This window comes from Lonchura striata, chromosome 1 (assembly GCF_046129695.1).
Source record: "Lonchura striata isolate bLonStr1 chromosome 1, bLonStr1.mat, whole genome shotgun sequence".
Lineage (NCBI taxonomy): Eukaryota > Metazoa > Chordata > Aves > Passeriformes > Estrildidae > Lonchura > Lonchura striata.
The window spans coordinates 40,497,133-40,513,778 of record NC_134603.1 but is presented as its reverse complement, the minus strand read 5'-3'; the positions used below and the strand labels follow the sequence as shown (position 1 = coordinate 40,513,778).

At 35.6% G+C, this 16,646-nt stretch overlaps 1 protein-coding gene across 9 annotated transcripts in view; it reads right to left on the bottom strand.

Moving 5' to 3' along the window:
- The window catches only part of ST18 (ST18 C2H2C-type zinc finger transcription factor), a 169,180-nt gene that overhangs the window by 87,007 nt on the left and 65,527 nt on the right, over positions 1-16,646 (bottom strand). For 4 of the 9 annotated variants that reach the window (XM_021555704.3, XM_021555708.3, XM_021555710.3 and 1 more), the window contains exon 1: positions 13,405-13,635. The exons of 3 other annotated variants lie outside the window; for them this stretch is intronic. Coding sequence is in view for 1 of the 6 variants with exons in the window: in XM_021555703.3 (XP_021411378.1) it covers positions 8,439-8,612 (174 nt within the window). In the remaining 5 variants the exon portion in view is untranslated. Of the gene's footprint in view, positions 1-8,438; positions 10,919-13,404; positions 13,636-16,646 lie in introns of those variants that run through there. 2 more of the 9 variants (XM_021555703.3, XM_021555706.3) reach the window with 2 other exon arrangements.

The window sequence follows — 16,646 nt, the reverse complement described above, 5'->3', positions numbered from 1 at the left end:
CCAAGGCCCACCTGTGCCTTCCATGGCATGGATTAAGGAAGTGCACAGCCAAATACTGTCCCACAGGGACCATCCACTACATAAGGGTTAGCACAGATCTGTGGAGTTGCATGCAACTTTGAACCCTGAAAGGAATCTTGAACTGCCCACTTGCAGAACTTAAGAACCTTCCCTTGGTCTGAAGGAACTTTGAGAAGTTGTCCCTAGAAATTTAAAAGATTATTTGCTTAAAAATCCAACACCTATGTGCTAAAATCTTGGGATGATAAGTAATCCTGTAAAAATCTAAACTTGTGTCATCAAATCTCTTGAAAAATGAAAGAAAATAGTTGAAATCTATGCACAGTATGCATAGCATCTGAAATTTTAACCTGAAAGCTTGTGTATAGTTTTTGTGAAAGCATAGGAAGTATTGAATCACTCTAATCACCCACTGAAATGGTGCAAAACCATAATCAAATCAATCTTTCTATTACTTTGAATCTTGAGAAACAGGGTCTTGGAAGCCTGAGGAGACAGAGAAACCACCGCTAAAAGTATGTCCGGATGCTAAGTGGTGACTAACAGGAAAAATAAAATGCCTGGAAATGCTTCCATCAGCAGTGTTTAAAAGATCCAACAGATTCAAGGTATTTTTGAATTAATGGATATTGTTAAATCTTACAATTTGTTTATCTTTATTTTTTTAAGAAATAGTTTTGAGAAAATAAACTTTTTTAAAGGAAATATAGTGGCTTCTAAGAAGAAAAAAAAGAACTGACACCTTCCCTTTTGTAAAAATTACATATCAGGAGCAAAATTTAGTCCTCTGAGCTGCACAGCAGCATTCACTTCTGTTATTCTGCTCTCCATTACTAGCTAAGCAGACAAAGATTTTCATCAATGCTATGTGAGGAGAGGAGCAAGAGGAGACTTTTGATCCACGATGTTTCATTTTATCCATATCACTGTCTTGTATGAATATGTGAGAAATGTTTCTGTTTAGAGCCAATTTAAGAAGAAATCAAGTCCAATTTGTAGGCTGGATGGGAAAGACAGGATTCATCTTCATAACTTTACATGCCTGAAATGCAAGCATGTATTTCTGAGGCAGTAACTGCTGGATTCCCATGGTCTCTGGGTAGCCTGGAGGAGACCTGCAGGCATCTCTGGGGCTGTGCTGGTGTGTGATGCATCTTAGTCATTTCATACCCTTCAGGGTGAGACGAATTGCACACAAGAAATGTCTCTTTTCACTGACTCTAGAGGGAATCTGGATAACTGGCTCAGGTCTAGCCACTTCCACTGTGCACACTGAAATTTCACCAAATGGTGACTCCCAACCAAGGAACCTATGGTGATCACTGAAAAGCATCTTAAAGCTTAAATAGCACGTATGCCATGTGAGCTGTGTTGTGAAGTAGGGAAGGCAAGAGAAATAGAGTAGGAAATCATCCTCCAGGAATGAAGGCAGTGCCAGTCCTTGTAGGAAAGAACTGGCAAACAACACGAGGCTGATGAACAAATAAAAGAGAGTGCTCGTAGATGGTGTAGCTTACAGAAAAGGAGAGTTAGCCATAGCTTTGACGTGAGCAGTGGTGTCAGAGGCACAGGAGAACCCAGTGCCAAGAGGAAAAGGAAAAGGCCAGCATGATATGGTAAATATTTCTTATCTAGATATAGCAGAAAGAAGACAATCAAACTCTAAGCAGAACAGAGAGAAATTGAGCTCTAAGAGTTGTTACGAACTGAAACACCATCCTTTTAGTATTTGCATTGGACAATATTTTAGGAAGGAATTAAAGTAAGTAAATTCATCATACAAATTAATGTCTAATAAATGGAACTGGTCTGATATGAATAAAAGATGTTAATAGAACTTATCTGTGTTTCTTTTACTATGAACTGCTGCACACCAGAGAACTCTGATGTTACCACTGACAGTGTTTAATTCTTTTGTATTGCTTTGTTTTAACCATACATGATTCCACCTGCCCAGTTTTTTTTGGTGTCTTCTGTTCTGAGCCAAGTTTTCAACCATGTAAGTAAATAAATTAAAACCCAAATTCCTTCTAGTGACTTTTTCTGGCCTTTGGGAGTTAATAAGAACCCGATTTTCAAAAATTAAAATGTCATTTTGCCTGCATTGCTCGCCACAAGCATGCCCTTTTTTTTAGCAAGTAAGGTGTTTAGGCAAGGAATTATTAACATGATTCTTTGCTTGATTTGTGAGTGTCAAACAGATCTGAGTCATATGAGTTCAGTGAACTGCAGTGTAAAAAACAAAATGAAGAAAAATTTTGCAGCACTATTATTATTATTATTATTATTATTATTATTATTATTATTATTACTACTATTACTATTATTTCATGTATTTACCCCAAAGGAAAAACCCTTGTTGGTGAAATTCATCATATCTAAACAAAAGTCTGGCAGCTTAAATATATGAACGGGGGAAGGGAGACTTATTTCCTGAGTTTCAACAGATGTCATACTTAATTGGTTGTGAAATAAACCAGAGCTACTCTCGGCCTGTTTCCCTAGTTTCAGCTGTGAAGACACTTTTAAACATGTGCATTTCCCTCCTGCTTCTCATAATGAGGGTGTGGGGTGAGAATCAGACCTCCAAAAGGAGTAAAGCAGCGTGCATGTTACATACAGGCCTTCAGATACACTAATTAAACAGAACTGAGAGTTGCATCTTTTGTCCCTGTGAGATACACATCAATACAGAATAAGCCAAGACAACTCTGTTGAGGGGTTAATGCCTTTGCCTTCTGCTAATATCAGGAAGTCATTGGACTATCCCATTCTGCAGATAGTTTTTTCCATTTTCCTGTATTTTCTCTCAAAAACACTCTCCTAAATCACAGCATTGTCAATATACTACAAGTAGTTGAAGTGGGATCATTCTTTTTCTTTTCGACAGAGAGAGCACCTTAGAGGTTGGGTTTTTTTTTCCCATTATGGTTGTTTTCTGCTAGAAGCAGCAGAGTAACACCACATTTACCACAATGACATCAGCAAAGACTTTTTTAAAAAAAAAGAACTGTCAAGCATAAAATAGTTTGGCTACACATGGTGATGGACACAAAAAAACTTCTCACAGACCAAAAGCCCAACATTTGCATAACCACCAGTCAGTGGTATGCTATTATAAATAAAGTCATTTGTTTCTAAAGGGCTATGGCAAAGAATGTTAGCCATTCATGTTACGCCTTATTGGAGGTAGCCCTCTAAATCAAAATGCTCTTTTGAGCTTCACAGGAAAAAGCTAAATGTATGATAGGTGCCTCTCTATGAAACTCAGTAAACAAATAAAAAAAAAATTGGAATAGTGTTTGTTAAAACATTTCAAATGGAAATGCAATGAGAATTGCATAAAGAAGAAAAATTAAGGCCAAGGTTAAATACGTTTAATTCACCTGTGGCAACCAAACTGAACAATATTTGTTCTTTTAGTTTAAACTTGGAACCCAGATCCCAGAGGTGCTAGGGGAGAGCTTTAATCCTTAGAAAAAAATTCAAATTCCCAAAGTGTGTGATGAAAAACAGTGTAATCCTTCCTGAAGTGAGAAACAAAATAGAAAATACTTTTTTTCCCCCTATTAAAACAAGAGCAGTCAACATGATCTTTATTCTTTTAATGTTTTACAGGTCTGACTTTCGGCAGATGACCTCTCTTGTTTGTCCCTACATGTTTTCCAAAATATAAAAGTGAAATAGAGTCCCAAGGGCACTGTACTTGAAAGGTTATGAGAGTTAGAGAATTTTAACCATGCCTGCCAAATCAGCAGATGGCTTGTGATTATAATTATATGCATCAATAAAACGAATAATCTTTACAAAATTTGAATTTCTACTAAAGTAAGGGATTTAGTAAGCAGATGCAACAGAATGCATTTTCTTTAACCCTTTTTGTAGACAGTACTGTTTATCACAAAAATAATGGCAAGGTTCTCCATAGATTAGCTTGGACATACACTTGAGCAATAAATATATGTTTCTTTTGACCAACTGTCAATGCTATTTAGTGTGATTTATGTGTTCAGTTGCACTCTGCTCAGTAAATGTTGAATGCTTATATATAGGATGATTCCCATCAGACACATACTTCAAAATGGTCTTTAATTTTATAAAATGTTAGAGAAGCAATGAAAATGTCATGTACACTCATTCTCTCCATTTTTGTTGCAGCGCTTGTTGTTTCTGTTTAGGATTTGGTGACTTTCCATACCTCTTACAGAGTCTGAGTTAACCACATTGTTAGTGAAGAAAATACTTTTTCTTCAAATGTGGGATATTTAAGAAAGGTGTTTTATGGGTGTGTGTGGTTTGTTTGGTTTTTTTTCCTTTTCAATTAAAAAAATATTTTTTTCAGAGAGAAGAAAACATATTAATAGGATAAAAAATCACTACTGTGGTTTTCTATGACCGCTGATCTTACTTTCAAACTTACTTTTGTAACAAGAACATGTGTGTTAGATTGTGTCAAACCTTAAGGAGGAGAAAATCACACCATAGAAAAAATTAAACAAAACAAAACAAAAAAAACCTTAAGCCAAATTTATTTCTGGATTGCCCCATAAAAATTCTATTTGAAGACATGATATGCACATTCTTTAATTCTTCTAATAGAGTAAAGAAGAAAAAATATGAGAACAATAAGTACATTTTCAAAAAAGTCCATATTTGGTACACTGTAGCTGTCTACATACAATATTTAAACATTTATTCTATTCAAACATTTAAATGAGAACTTTTATTTCAGGAAATTATATATAATTGTCTTTTTACCTCCCCATGTTTCTCTGATGAGAAGAGTGCAAAACAATATTTTTATGCTCATTAAAAAGTGGATTTTTACTTCAGATATGACAGGGCCATTACTCTGTACCATGTAAATCCTTCTTAACATAAGGATTATTGACCTGATAGTCCATAACAGCGCCTTTGGAGCCATTTCTACTTTGCTGTGCCAATCCAGATGCTGCACATGTGCTTCAACTTGGGGGCAGGAGGGGAAGCAAAAGTGTCACAATTTCTCTTGAGATTTAGGGAACTGACCTAGTGACTCTACTGCTGGAAAAAGAAGACAACTTTTCAGAAGAAATTGGGATCTCCGCTCCTCATTTGAAATAATGTTTTGGAAAAGTTCTAAAGCAGTGTTTTAATTTAATACCCAACAGAGCAGAGTTCAAATACATGCCTTTAAATGAAAATCTAGCTCTTTTTCACCAAAGTTGCTTAGTGAAGGGAATAGTTCACATATGAAACCAAACATGAAATATGTGCTAGCAAATGTTATTTGAATCGCTTAAGTAAATAAATAAAACCCTCATCTTCAAAACACTTTCACACTGCTTTACTGTATTAAGGTGAGCCATCAGCCTCACCTCAGTGGAATCACTCACGTGTATGAATGTTTTTGTGTGTTCACCTACCCAAGAAGGCAAATCCTTTTTCATTCTAAAATAACTTTTGCTGTTAGTTTATCACCTTTTCTTGAATTGGAAATGTGTTATTTAGAAAGGCAAGAGTGGCTAGTATCATTAAATGTTTTCCATATACATAAAATAGAGCAATTCTTCTCCACTCCAGAGAAATTTTATGTAAATACTAAAAAACATTAGAAGGAAGAAAAGTTTTTTTATTATTAATTTAACAGTATCTGTAACCTTAAATACTTGAAGATAATTAAAATCCAGAAACATTGACTTTGCTTATGTAGTTTTAAATAATCCACAATTATGCGCACAATAACTATAAAGTGACCCGATCCCGGGTATTTATGTACGCTTCCAAAATCAATCAGTTCAGTAAAAGACTTTGGTCTAGATTCTCTATATATTTGTGGATATAGTAGAATATAAAGTTTTTTTTACATGCTATTTTCTGTTTTTTATTTTGGAATAGTGTAAAATTTGGAATAAAATTCCAAATTTATTTTGGAATTTTGGAGCAACAGCATCAGGCCTTTATGAGTATTGTCAGTGACTATGGAGATACTTACTTGTCAATAATATCATATATTTTGGGATTACTGGCTTTAAAAACTATAAACATGCAAAAAACCTGAATTAGAATTATTCAAATCAACTACATAGTACCATAAACTTTTTCAGTTCCACATGCACAGCTCATACTCTTGTGCCCTGGAACTGTGCGCTAAGATAAAGTTGGAGGCCTCATACTGGACTGTAAAGTTCAAAAAGTCAAATGAAAAGTGGTTTCTAAAAATCTGGAGTGTTTTATAGTTTATCAAGGAGATCAGATGAATGACATTAATAATCAGAAATCAAGTTTTCTTTGTCTTTTCTCTTAGATGTAAAGAAATGACAAAGATGAGTTAAAAAAATGAAGCTGTGAAAAACTAGTGAAACTTACTGAGGCTCAACCTGTCAGATTACAGAATGCAATTGTCTGATTACATCAGTATGATTTCTGTAATGCTGCTGCATGTGCATTACCCCTATGAAACCATCCTTTGCTTTTAACAGTATAAATAGCTGAACTTATTAATGAGGTGAAAGCTGAAATATCAAATACCCTTTACTCTTGTTGGTGTAGGTACGTAAAAAGGATACATGACTGTGTCACAAGGATATGCTAATTTTTAAAAGCTGTGGGGATGCACTCAAACGTCAAATATCTTGGAATATTTTCTCTTAAAATACACTGAAAACTTAATATCAGTTAGCATATTTTAAAGCAAAATTGTTGCAAGACTGAAGCTTGCTAAATCTCTGTTGATCTAGTTTTGAATTATAGGACTTAGCTTGTTTTCTGATGCCTGAATATTTCATATTTGCTGAGGTAACACAGGGAAAACATTGCTGAGATGTACACAACTTTTTAAAAGAAGGAAAATCAAATAAAATACACAAAATTTACTTCAGTTTGGTTACTTTCTCATTATATTTTCTAAACTGGAATTACTGGAAAACACAAAAAAGATATAACTGAAGATATACCTAATATATACTGAGTGTCAGGTAACTAGTTTATTCTGTAGGTGAATATAGTTTTTTGCATATGTGAACTTTTTTTATAAATATGAGCACATGTGTTTGCATATATGCATATCTCATACCCCTTTGCAAGGAATGCTTAAATGTATGTGTTAGAATGTCATATTTTATCTTAGTGTCTGTAAGCTGTGGTGATAATTCTATTGCCCATGCAGTAAAAAAGATGTTCCTGGGTAAGCAACATATCATAACAAACTGACTTCTGTGACCTGTGAAGAGTTTTAATTAAGTAAACATGTTATCCTGGTATGTCTAAATACATGTATATGGACAAACTTTTTTTTCTAAATTAAATAAGTCTCCCAAAGCAAAGCAAAACCAATAAAAAAACCAAACCAAAACAAACCAAACCAAAACAAAACAAATAAAAACAGAACTAAACCCCGAAAACCCAAAAAAAGATTAATTGTAATGCAGACTGATGTGTAAACACCACTTTTTAAATTGTCCGTATTCATAAAGAATTCTTAAAACATATGGTTTTCAGTGGTTTTGCAGGGAGAGGAGAAGAAGCATTACTTAATGCACACAGGCATCTTGCAATAAGATCATGTTGTTTTGAAGCTAACATCCCCTGAGTCTCCAAAGTGCAAAGCAGACAGAAACATTTCAGTAATGCAAACAAGACTTTCCGGCAACTTCCTGTTGCCATTTTTCAGCAAAATAAAGGGTCCTGAGGTAGTACACTGAAACACGAGTAGAAAAGATTTTATCATTGATTACACAGGCAGGAACCTGCTATTATAAGGTATCAGCTGAATATTTTGCTGCTGTGCGAAGAAAATAAGTAATGACTGTGCAACTGTTAAACAGTAATCTTCAGCTCTTTAATTTCAGCTCATGTAAAAGACAACACAGAGAAAGACATCATGTAAAAACCTTTTCTAATAATCCCAAAATTATAGTATCAACTTTATTTATATCTGCATACATGTAAAAACTGTACCAGGGATTTAGGGATGTAAGTAGCTATCTAGTGGATTGAAATTTGCATTCATATATATATAACACATTTTCAGCAGATTTTTACAGGGAAGTAAAAAGAAACTTTCTGTCTGTAAAGTTCATCAGATGTAATGTACATCTCAGGGAATGATTACTGTGTGGCAGTTCCTACAAGGAACATTTAATTCATTAGACTATAATTGAAATATCCAGTTCAAAATACATACTGTTTCACATTACTTTCAGAATTCCAGAAACTTTTGTAAGCTGGCAAATCAGACAGAAAGAAAAGGAAACAAACAAACAAGAAACAAATCCAACCTTGATTCCAGAGATATTTTTCTCCCCTTCATGAAGTGATGGGGGGGAAAAAAATCCCTTCGTTATGACCTACTTGTCTAGAAACGGACTTTCAACCCCATGGTTAGGCTAAGATTTGCTCTACTTTCTCCCTAGGGCATAATTGTCAGACTGACTTACCGTGTGCCTTTTAGCCTTTGTTCTGCCTCTCACGCTGACATCAGGGAAGCAGTGATGTAGAATAAAGCAGGGGTGGGCTAGGTTAGTCCACTGTTTGTGTCGTTGTGTGGTGTGCAGGGACACTCTGTGATACTCTAGTGAGCTGCTAAGCTTTTTTTGTAGGCTTTGTGTCATTTACTTAACGACCAATCTCATTAGCTGCCAGGGTACAATGGGCTGATGCATTTTCTATGTACATACTCTACACAGTGACCCTCAAGGTTGCCGAAGGTCTATTTAATCAGTCAAAATGCTGAATATATTTGCAGTAAATCACAAAAAAAAAAAATACGGGACCACAGAGGTATCTCATGAGTGTTTACTCTTTCCTGGGAGTTATTTGCAGGTAATAAACTGATAGGAGTTGTATGCAAAAGCAAGGGCAATGAAGGGAAAAGGGCACTCACTGGGTTTGCATTGGTCACCTTTAATTTAGGGAACCTTGGGGGCCCGGCATATCGCTGTGTCTCTGCTTGTTAATTTCTCCATGCAGTTCATGCTTCAGTGTAATCATGTTATCACAATTAAACCCCTTTAAAAAAGAAGAGCAGCACTAACAAAAAACACAGCCTTTCGCACATTGGGGAGGGGATGTGTTTGTGTGTGTGTGTGATATTTATTTATTAACTTCCTTACTACAGGCAACCTCAGGGCTGGCATCTTTGCATTTCTAACCTCTCGTCAGTTACAAGGTAAAACCCTTTTAACTCTTATGAAAAATGAAATGCTGAAAAGCCCCATGAATCACGACAGCTGTCCATAAGTAACAGGGAGAGTTCTATTGTCCAACTTGTCCCTGGATAAAATGAATACTTTACAGCAGAGGCTGTTCAGCTTGGCTAAAGAGTATGGGGAGAAGGGGAGGAGGTCACTGGAGATTTCGCACACTAATTTAATCTGGGAAAAGGACAGGCACTGCATCTCACTTGAACAGACTGGCGGCAATCTGGGCTCCCACAGAACTATCTCCTTTTGCCTGTGCTCTATTTATTCCTTATCTCTGTTTACCAACCGCTAGGTCCCTTTCATTCACACCACGAGGCCGTTCTCCTACTATCAGTCAGCAGCTGACACTGTGGAAGAGCCTCAAAGGCAAAAAAAAAGGGATCAAAACTAAACCAAAGCTGTATAAACAAAGCAACAGTAGAAGTAAATGCATAAATCCTAATTCTTAACCCAACCCACAGGGTGCGAACAGAACCTTTATAGTAAATCCAACAAACCCACCACAGTGAGCTATGGGCTACAGAGGAAATGGGAAAAGCCAAATATCATTCATGAAATCACCATCTCAAGCAGAAACACTGAAAATAGGCATTGGAAGATATTTAGCTGTTTTCAGGATAACAGGTTCATCAGTTCTCTGTATTCCTCAGCAAGTAATGAGGCACAGGTTTACCTGTGTGCCTGGTATAAGATGAACAAGGGATTTTTCCACTTGACCATCTTACTGTTTAAAAGCCTCAGCTAACTTGGCACTCACTGCTTGAGATTTAGATTAAATTAGAGGCAACCACTTAAAAAAAAAATCTTTTTCTGGAGATTGTGGTAATTTGGAAAACTTTATAGCTAGAACTTGAATGTCAATTTATTATTTAAGCATTCATCCAATTAATTTTGCCTTTAAAACCCTGGATTTTTAAATATCATGCTTTCTCAGTTGTTAACTTATATTTTTCACTCATACCCTAATTTTGTAGCACTTAACATGAAACTCAAATGGGTGAAGACAAGAAAGAAAAGATTAAGCTTGTGGCTCTAATAGAAAACTTGTGACTCTAATAGGAAAGTAATGTAATAAACTCTGCATTTGATGTTCTGGGTTTGGATTGTTATAGTAATTTAACTATGTGTAAGTCTATTTTCTAATTTCAGTGGTTCCTTATTTTGGATCCTTAAATTGACTTAATAAGAGACAAGCTGCAAATATTCATAGAGACACCAATATTGTTTCACTGAAACAACCTAACTTTTAAAACCTACACAATCTGTAACTCCCAAAGTAGGGATGATCCTTCTGGAAGAGGAGAGAGTTGAGAACTAGTCTCAACTTTTTAGATATAAAAATACTTGTTAACTGTTAACAGTCAATTTACTGTCAACTGACTGATCAAGAGAATTATAACAATTACAAAGAAAATGTTTCTCACTATCAAAGATGATCAACTGGACCTAATTTCAGTTTTGATTTTCACCTATGTACATTATGAGCAATGAACTCTTTACTATTTGGATCCTTTTTTCCAAATGAATTAATGAATTAAATTTATCCTTTCACCAGCTGCTAGGCAGCAGATGGAACCATTTCTGAAGCCTTGTTGAATTCAATCCATAAAACTCATTTCCTAGGATTAGCAGTCCAAAGTTTCTTTTAATGTTTATATACCGCTTGGGATTTTGAATTTCATGATGTTAAACTTTCAATTTAACTACTTTTTTTTTCATTTCATATCAAACAAATATGATCGTTTGGATTTCTATAGCTTTATAACCACACATTTCAGGTCACATAAGGACAAGAATTCATTTCAAAAGCAATCAAGTAATGCAAGATTTGGATCTGCGTGTTTTTTTCTTTTTCCTTTGTTTTGTTTACATTACAGTACTACCATAGAAACCATTTGTGTTGTACTCATAGATTAATTTAGACTGGTAAAGTTTATTGTCTGTAACTTTGACAAAAACCTTTACATAAAAATTTAATCTTACTAAGCAATATTTGAAAGTTAATGTGATCTGAGTGTGTATTTGCTATTCACAAAAAGATGACATGCTCCTGAGTTAAGTTTTTCATGCACATCGTTTTTATAGCTGACTTCGTTGTAAGGTGAGTGGGGTTTTTTTTCTATTTCTGAGGGGGAAAATAAAAAGTAACAAATGGTGACAGTTTTGTGAACACTTCAGTAAAGATGTTTTTCGGCGCAGTAACAGGAAATACTAGTCAGCTGCAGTACCCTGGACAGCTCCTCTTCTTTCATTTTCAGTTTTCTCACCTCTGCTACCCACCTCTGTCACGAGAATCAGAGAGAAGGGGGCTTGAACTGCAATTTCGTTCACAAGATCCCTATTCATAGATCTCTGAAAAAATTAAGTTATAATTTAACCAAAGTTTCTATTAGAAACCTACAAGAGAAAAAGCAAAACAAAAAGGCACCCTCTCCCGCTTAGCTTTCAAAGGCATATTATATTAAAGGTCTTAAGAATAGAACATCATTGTGTCAAAGTCTTCCTGTTATCCAACAAAGTAAATAAAACTTACAAAAAAAAAAAAAAAAGTGATCAGTTGTTGTATATAAGAGTGATTTCCGCTAATTTGGCACAAGAAATCTATATTAATCTAATAATGCAGTAAGCCAAGAAGGCCACATAATAATAATTACCATTGAGTAATTGAATATTTAGAAGGAGGAGGAAAAAAAGGAAGACTGGTAATCTTAGCCTGCAGGCATGAAAGTACTATAACACAAAGATGATATTTACAAGTAACAATAAAATACTCCAAACTGGGAAGAGGCAAAACCTATTTTTAGAAATGCCTGATTTCAAATCTGTATTATTAGTTAGCCACCTTAGAGAAGAAATATATTATTGTCTCAGTGAAAGCTTTAATCAGAAATGCTGTAATTTTCCTTAAGAATTACAAAACCACTGAACAGCCAAACCAAAGAAGACACATCTACGCAATTAACTTAACTAATTTAATTGACAAAAGAGTTAATGGTCATTTTGAATCCCACAAAGATCCTTAACTAACAAAGTTCACCCCATACAATTTTACAGATTAAGAGTAAAATCTGGGATTTGTGCTTTTATGATCTCTTAAATGAAAAATTCACAGCACCTTGCACAAGATTGTCTTGCTATTTACATATGAAGGAAGACAAACATCTGAACTAAGTGCTTTGTTAAAGACAAAAGAAAGTCAGAGGGAGAGAGGGCTGTTGCTGATCAGAGTGTTAAGCAGACTTTCTCTAGCATCAAATGCTATTTCATAAAAATTATCCTCCTGCAAAATGTTGTCCCAGAAGGTCCATTTCATTCTTCAACCTTGCCTGATATTACTGTCATTTAACTTTCTAAAGATTTTCCTGACACATACATTCATTCTGAAGTACAGTATTCGCTTTTTTAATCAGAAGCTCTCAATTCACTCTCCGAATCCCAAATAATTTAAAGGACAGAAATGCCATGCTTTGAAAGATCCTTTTCCCCTTTGAGTAAAGTTAATAAGCATATTGATCAATAATTTCCATTTCAAAAACATTGCACATGATTTTAAAGTGTTCTAAAACATCCTGAGAAAGCTTTCTGGTCTGTAACACAGAACTGCAAATGAACCTGCATCTACCGAACAGTTCCTACAAATACACTGGTCCACTCTCCCTCTCCCACCTCATTTTTTATCTCTCTTTTTTAAAAAGCCAGTATTTAAGTTCAATAACTTTTCAAAATGAGAGAAAAGGAGTCCTTGTGATCATTTCCTCAAATCAAAGAGCTAGAGCTGCAAATTTGCACATTGTAAAATGTATATGAACAAAGGCTTTACTGAGGCAGTATAAATGCAATTACACCATGACATTTTATTCAGAAAGCTGTCTCAAAGCAGTTACAAGTAGCTATTTTTTAATTGAGGCCCAAAATAGTATTTAAGATAATGACCAAGCATACGTTGTGGAAGACACAGTATTAATGTCATTAAAAAAAAAAAAAAAGAAAAGTTTGCAGAGAGCATTTTAAACACGGATCAAAACCCCTCAAACTTCTTAACACAAATCTCTCAAGATTTTAACATTGATAAATGGACATGATTTTTTGTCTTTTGCAAGCTTAGAGCACAAACAAACAAAAAAAAAGACAGAAAGTTACTAACAGTACAAGTTGCTTAAACATCAATGGGTTCATAGTGTGAAAAAGTTGTTAAACTTACTTTATTTTTGTTTCCAAAACTTATATGTTTCTCCTCCCTTGTGTGCTGAACTGTGCACTAAAGCTGTGTCTTTGAAAGGTAGTTCCCATGATATGACATCCAGCGCCTTTGACTGCCTAGAGATAAGCACCTGCGTTTGTGTCCCCTCTTTACGTCACACCTCCCTATTCAAACCTTCTCAATATGATTCACATTTGCACATCAACAGCCTCATGCGCATACACAGATTTTTTTCGGCTCTGGGCCCAAAACTTTCACTTTAATTTTCATCACATGATTGCTGTGGCATATGTCCTTCCAAACCTCCCATATATCAGTCATCATGCAAATGAGATGGAATATCACTCCTCTGCAGCAGATGGCCAGGGATGATAACAATGGCTCAACAGAGGAGATTCAATGTCCCTGACTTTATCGCCACGGCAACAACAACCTAAAATATATGTAATGGAAGTGGTGCTTATTAATTTTGCAAGCTCGAGTGTTCTGATTTTGTGAGTGAATGGGCTGAGTTAAAAAGGGGGCTGTGTCCTCCTGCCTCTAGAAGACTATCTATAAAAGCCAGGGACCTGGAAATTATTTTCAGTGACTAAGAAGGCAACAGCCTAGCAATTATTTGAGTAATTAGGTGTAATTCCTCCCTGTAGGCCTTGTACCCTCCTGTGCTTGTTTCACAGAAGCTCGTGAATTAGACAGGCACAGATACTGAAAAGAAAAGTGCCTCAAGATATAGCAGGAGAGCTTGCAGGAACTAAGCTTCAGTGATATGACACTTGGCCTCCACCAGGCTTGGTAAACACAAGCCCCAAGCCATAAGTAAATAGAGGCCCCACTCCACAAACACAGACCAATTAAAATTACAAAGGCAGCCACACTTCTGGGTGGGGCTGGGGGAAGCTTTATTCTGCTATGGTCTCACTGTGAGTTGCACACATAATGGTCTCTTAGTTGGGAGCACTGAGTACTGTATTCCATTGCTATCTGTCACTATCAAACCCAAGCACAAGGCTCTCTCCGGGCTGTGAATTTCTCCCTAGGGATTGCACATGCACCTTTAAGGAGATGTTTCAAAGTGAATTTTCTGTGTGATCTCTTCTGAATGTAAACCAGAAAGAAGAAGTAAATGCAGCAGTTTGCTCTTTATCTTCAATAGATTAATAGGCAGGAGTACCAAGCTCCATTTTATCCTTGAGCGAGTGAAATTTCCACAGAGTCTCTTCACTCTGTTCTTGCCACTACTTTCCCGTTCTTTAATACTTTGGGTATGGGAGTAACCATTTGATTCCCCAGAAATACAGTTCAGCTATATAGTATATATTTAACTAAGAAAATATACTTAAAGAAACTATTTGTCTTTTGTTCTTTTCCCCTGGGAATACTTTAGGAAAATGGATAATCTTTTGTCTCCCTCTGCAGCAGAGGGTAGGATTTTTAAGAAAAACTGATGAAACATTCTGGGAAATGAGTGTCTCCATCATGTGCTAGAGATTTAGCACAGAATTGAATCAAGGAAGCTTGCTACCCCTTACATGAGATAAATCTTCAAAATAGGTAAGGTTGTTGAAAGAAATTTTCACTGCTCTCCTAGTAGCCCACATACCCTGACCCCTAAATCTAACACCAGAGAAGAGACACTGAGTAGCACCTGAAGGAAAATTGAGATAACAGATGCTTTCTTGAAGTGACTGATAGAAAACTACAGAGGCAGTGCAGTAGATTCTTCTACTGTTGTGTAGAGCTCAACACCATCTCAGTAATGCTCATGTTCTCTGTTAGCATTTCCATTTTTTATGAAACCCATCTTCCAACTTAAAAAACCCCAAGATGGGCATATTTCTATTGTGCACCAATGTCATAAACTTCCAGAACATTTATTTATTTATATACTTTTTGATTGTTCATCACCCAGCACTCTCACCTTCAGACCTATTAATAGATTCTACTGGAGTAAAAATGTTATTAGCTCCCAAGACAATGATTCAAAACCAAACAATTTTAATGTAAACCTTATTGTTCATCTTTACCTCACACTTTGGTATGGAGTTTGCAATTATATTTTCCAAATATAATGTTGCAGTTGGGTTTTGTTTTACTGTTTCAGAAAAGCTCAGCTGAAATGAAAACTTAGACTTCTTTATGTTTTAATTTTTTGTGTCTGTGTGTGTGTCTGTGTATGTGTGCATGTGCAATTGGATTCTACAATTGTATATGTCCATGCTTTTTACTTCTGTACATTTCATTCTCAACCTTGCTAATTTGAAATAACTCATGAATGAGGCACTCGTGGTGAGATGAAGAGATAGGTTTGGTCCAAGCCTATGCAAATCTCTGAAGCTCTGTAGTGTAGTGGTGCAGTAGTTGGACAGAAAGCCAATACAGAGAGTACTTCAGGAATGATGCTTTCCTGACAGCTTGTGTTATTTATGGGACTGGCCACTGTCTTCTGAACCAGATGGAGCTTTTTTCCTAGCCTTTTTTTTTTTCCCTTTTTTTGTGATCTGCTGTGCGTGGCCTTAATTGATCATAGAGATTGGCATTTAGGTCACTTTCTATTTTTTCCAGGATCAAGTATAAGCACCTAATTTACCTTAAAGATACAGCTCACTTAGCAGAGATATTCAGATCCTCTAGAACAAGGGAGGAACATGCAGCTGGGAGGATGAGTAATATTTATACATACAGATTACTTTTCTCTGTATGATAACCATCTATATGGTTGCAGTGGTAGTGCCATCCATATTGAAAAATACTTCCTAAAAAGGATTTGAAAGGTATATGTTACATTCCACTGACACTTAAGTAAGAAAGAAAAAGTCTTTGTCATTAAATCAATCCTAATTAAAGTTCAGATTTAACACAATTTTGTATTTTGCATGGTTTGCAGTCCCATTGTAATAGTAATGGAAAACTGGCAGATTGGATTTTATTTAGCATCCATTTAAAAAAATGCACTTAGGATGTAAGTCCTTAAAAGTTAGCAAAACTTTAGGTTGCAACAGTGATGCTGTTTTAATTCTCTAAGGGACAGGAGGTTCTAAACTTGCAAGACTATCGAGGAAAGAGTAAAAAAGCTAAATTATCCCTCAAACTGCTACATAGGCAAAAGTGAAATATAATAGGAGAGAGTGATGACATGTTGCAGAAACACAAATGAAACAAATGTGCATTGCAATATGCAGTAGTTACTCTTCAGACTTGTGATAAGAAATTGTGCATTCATGGTCAGATAAAAAACTTCAACT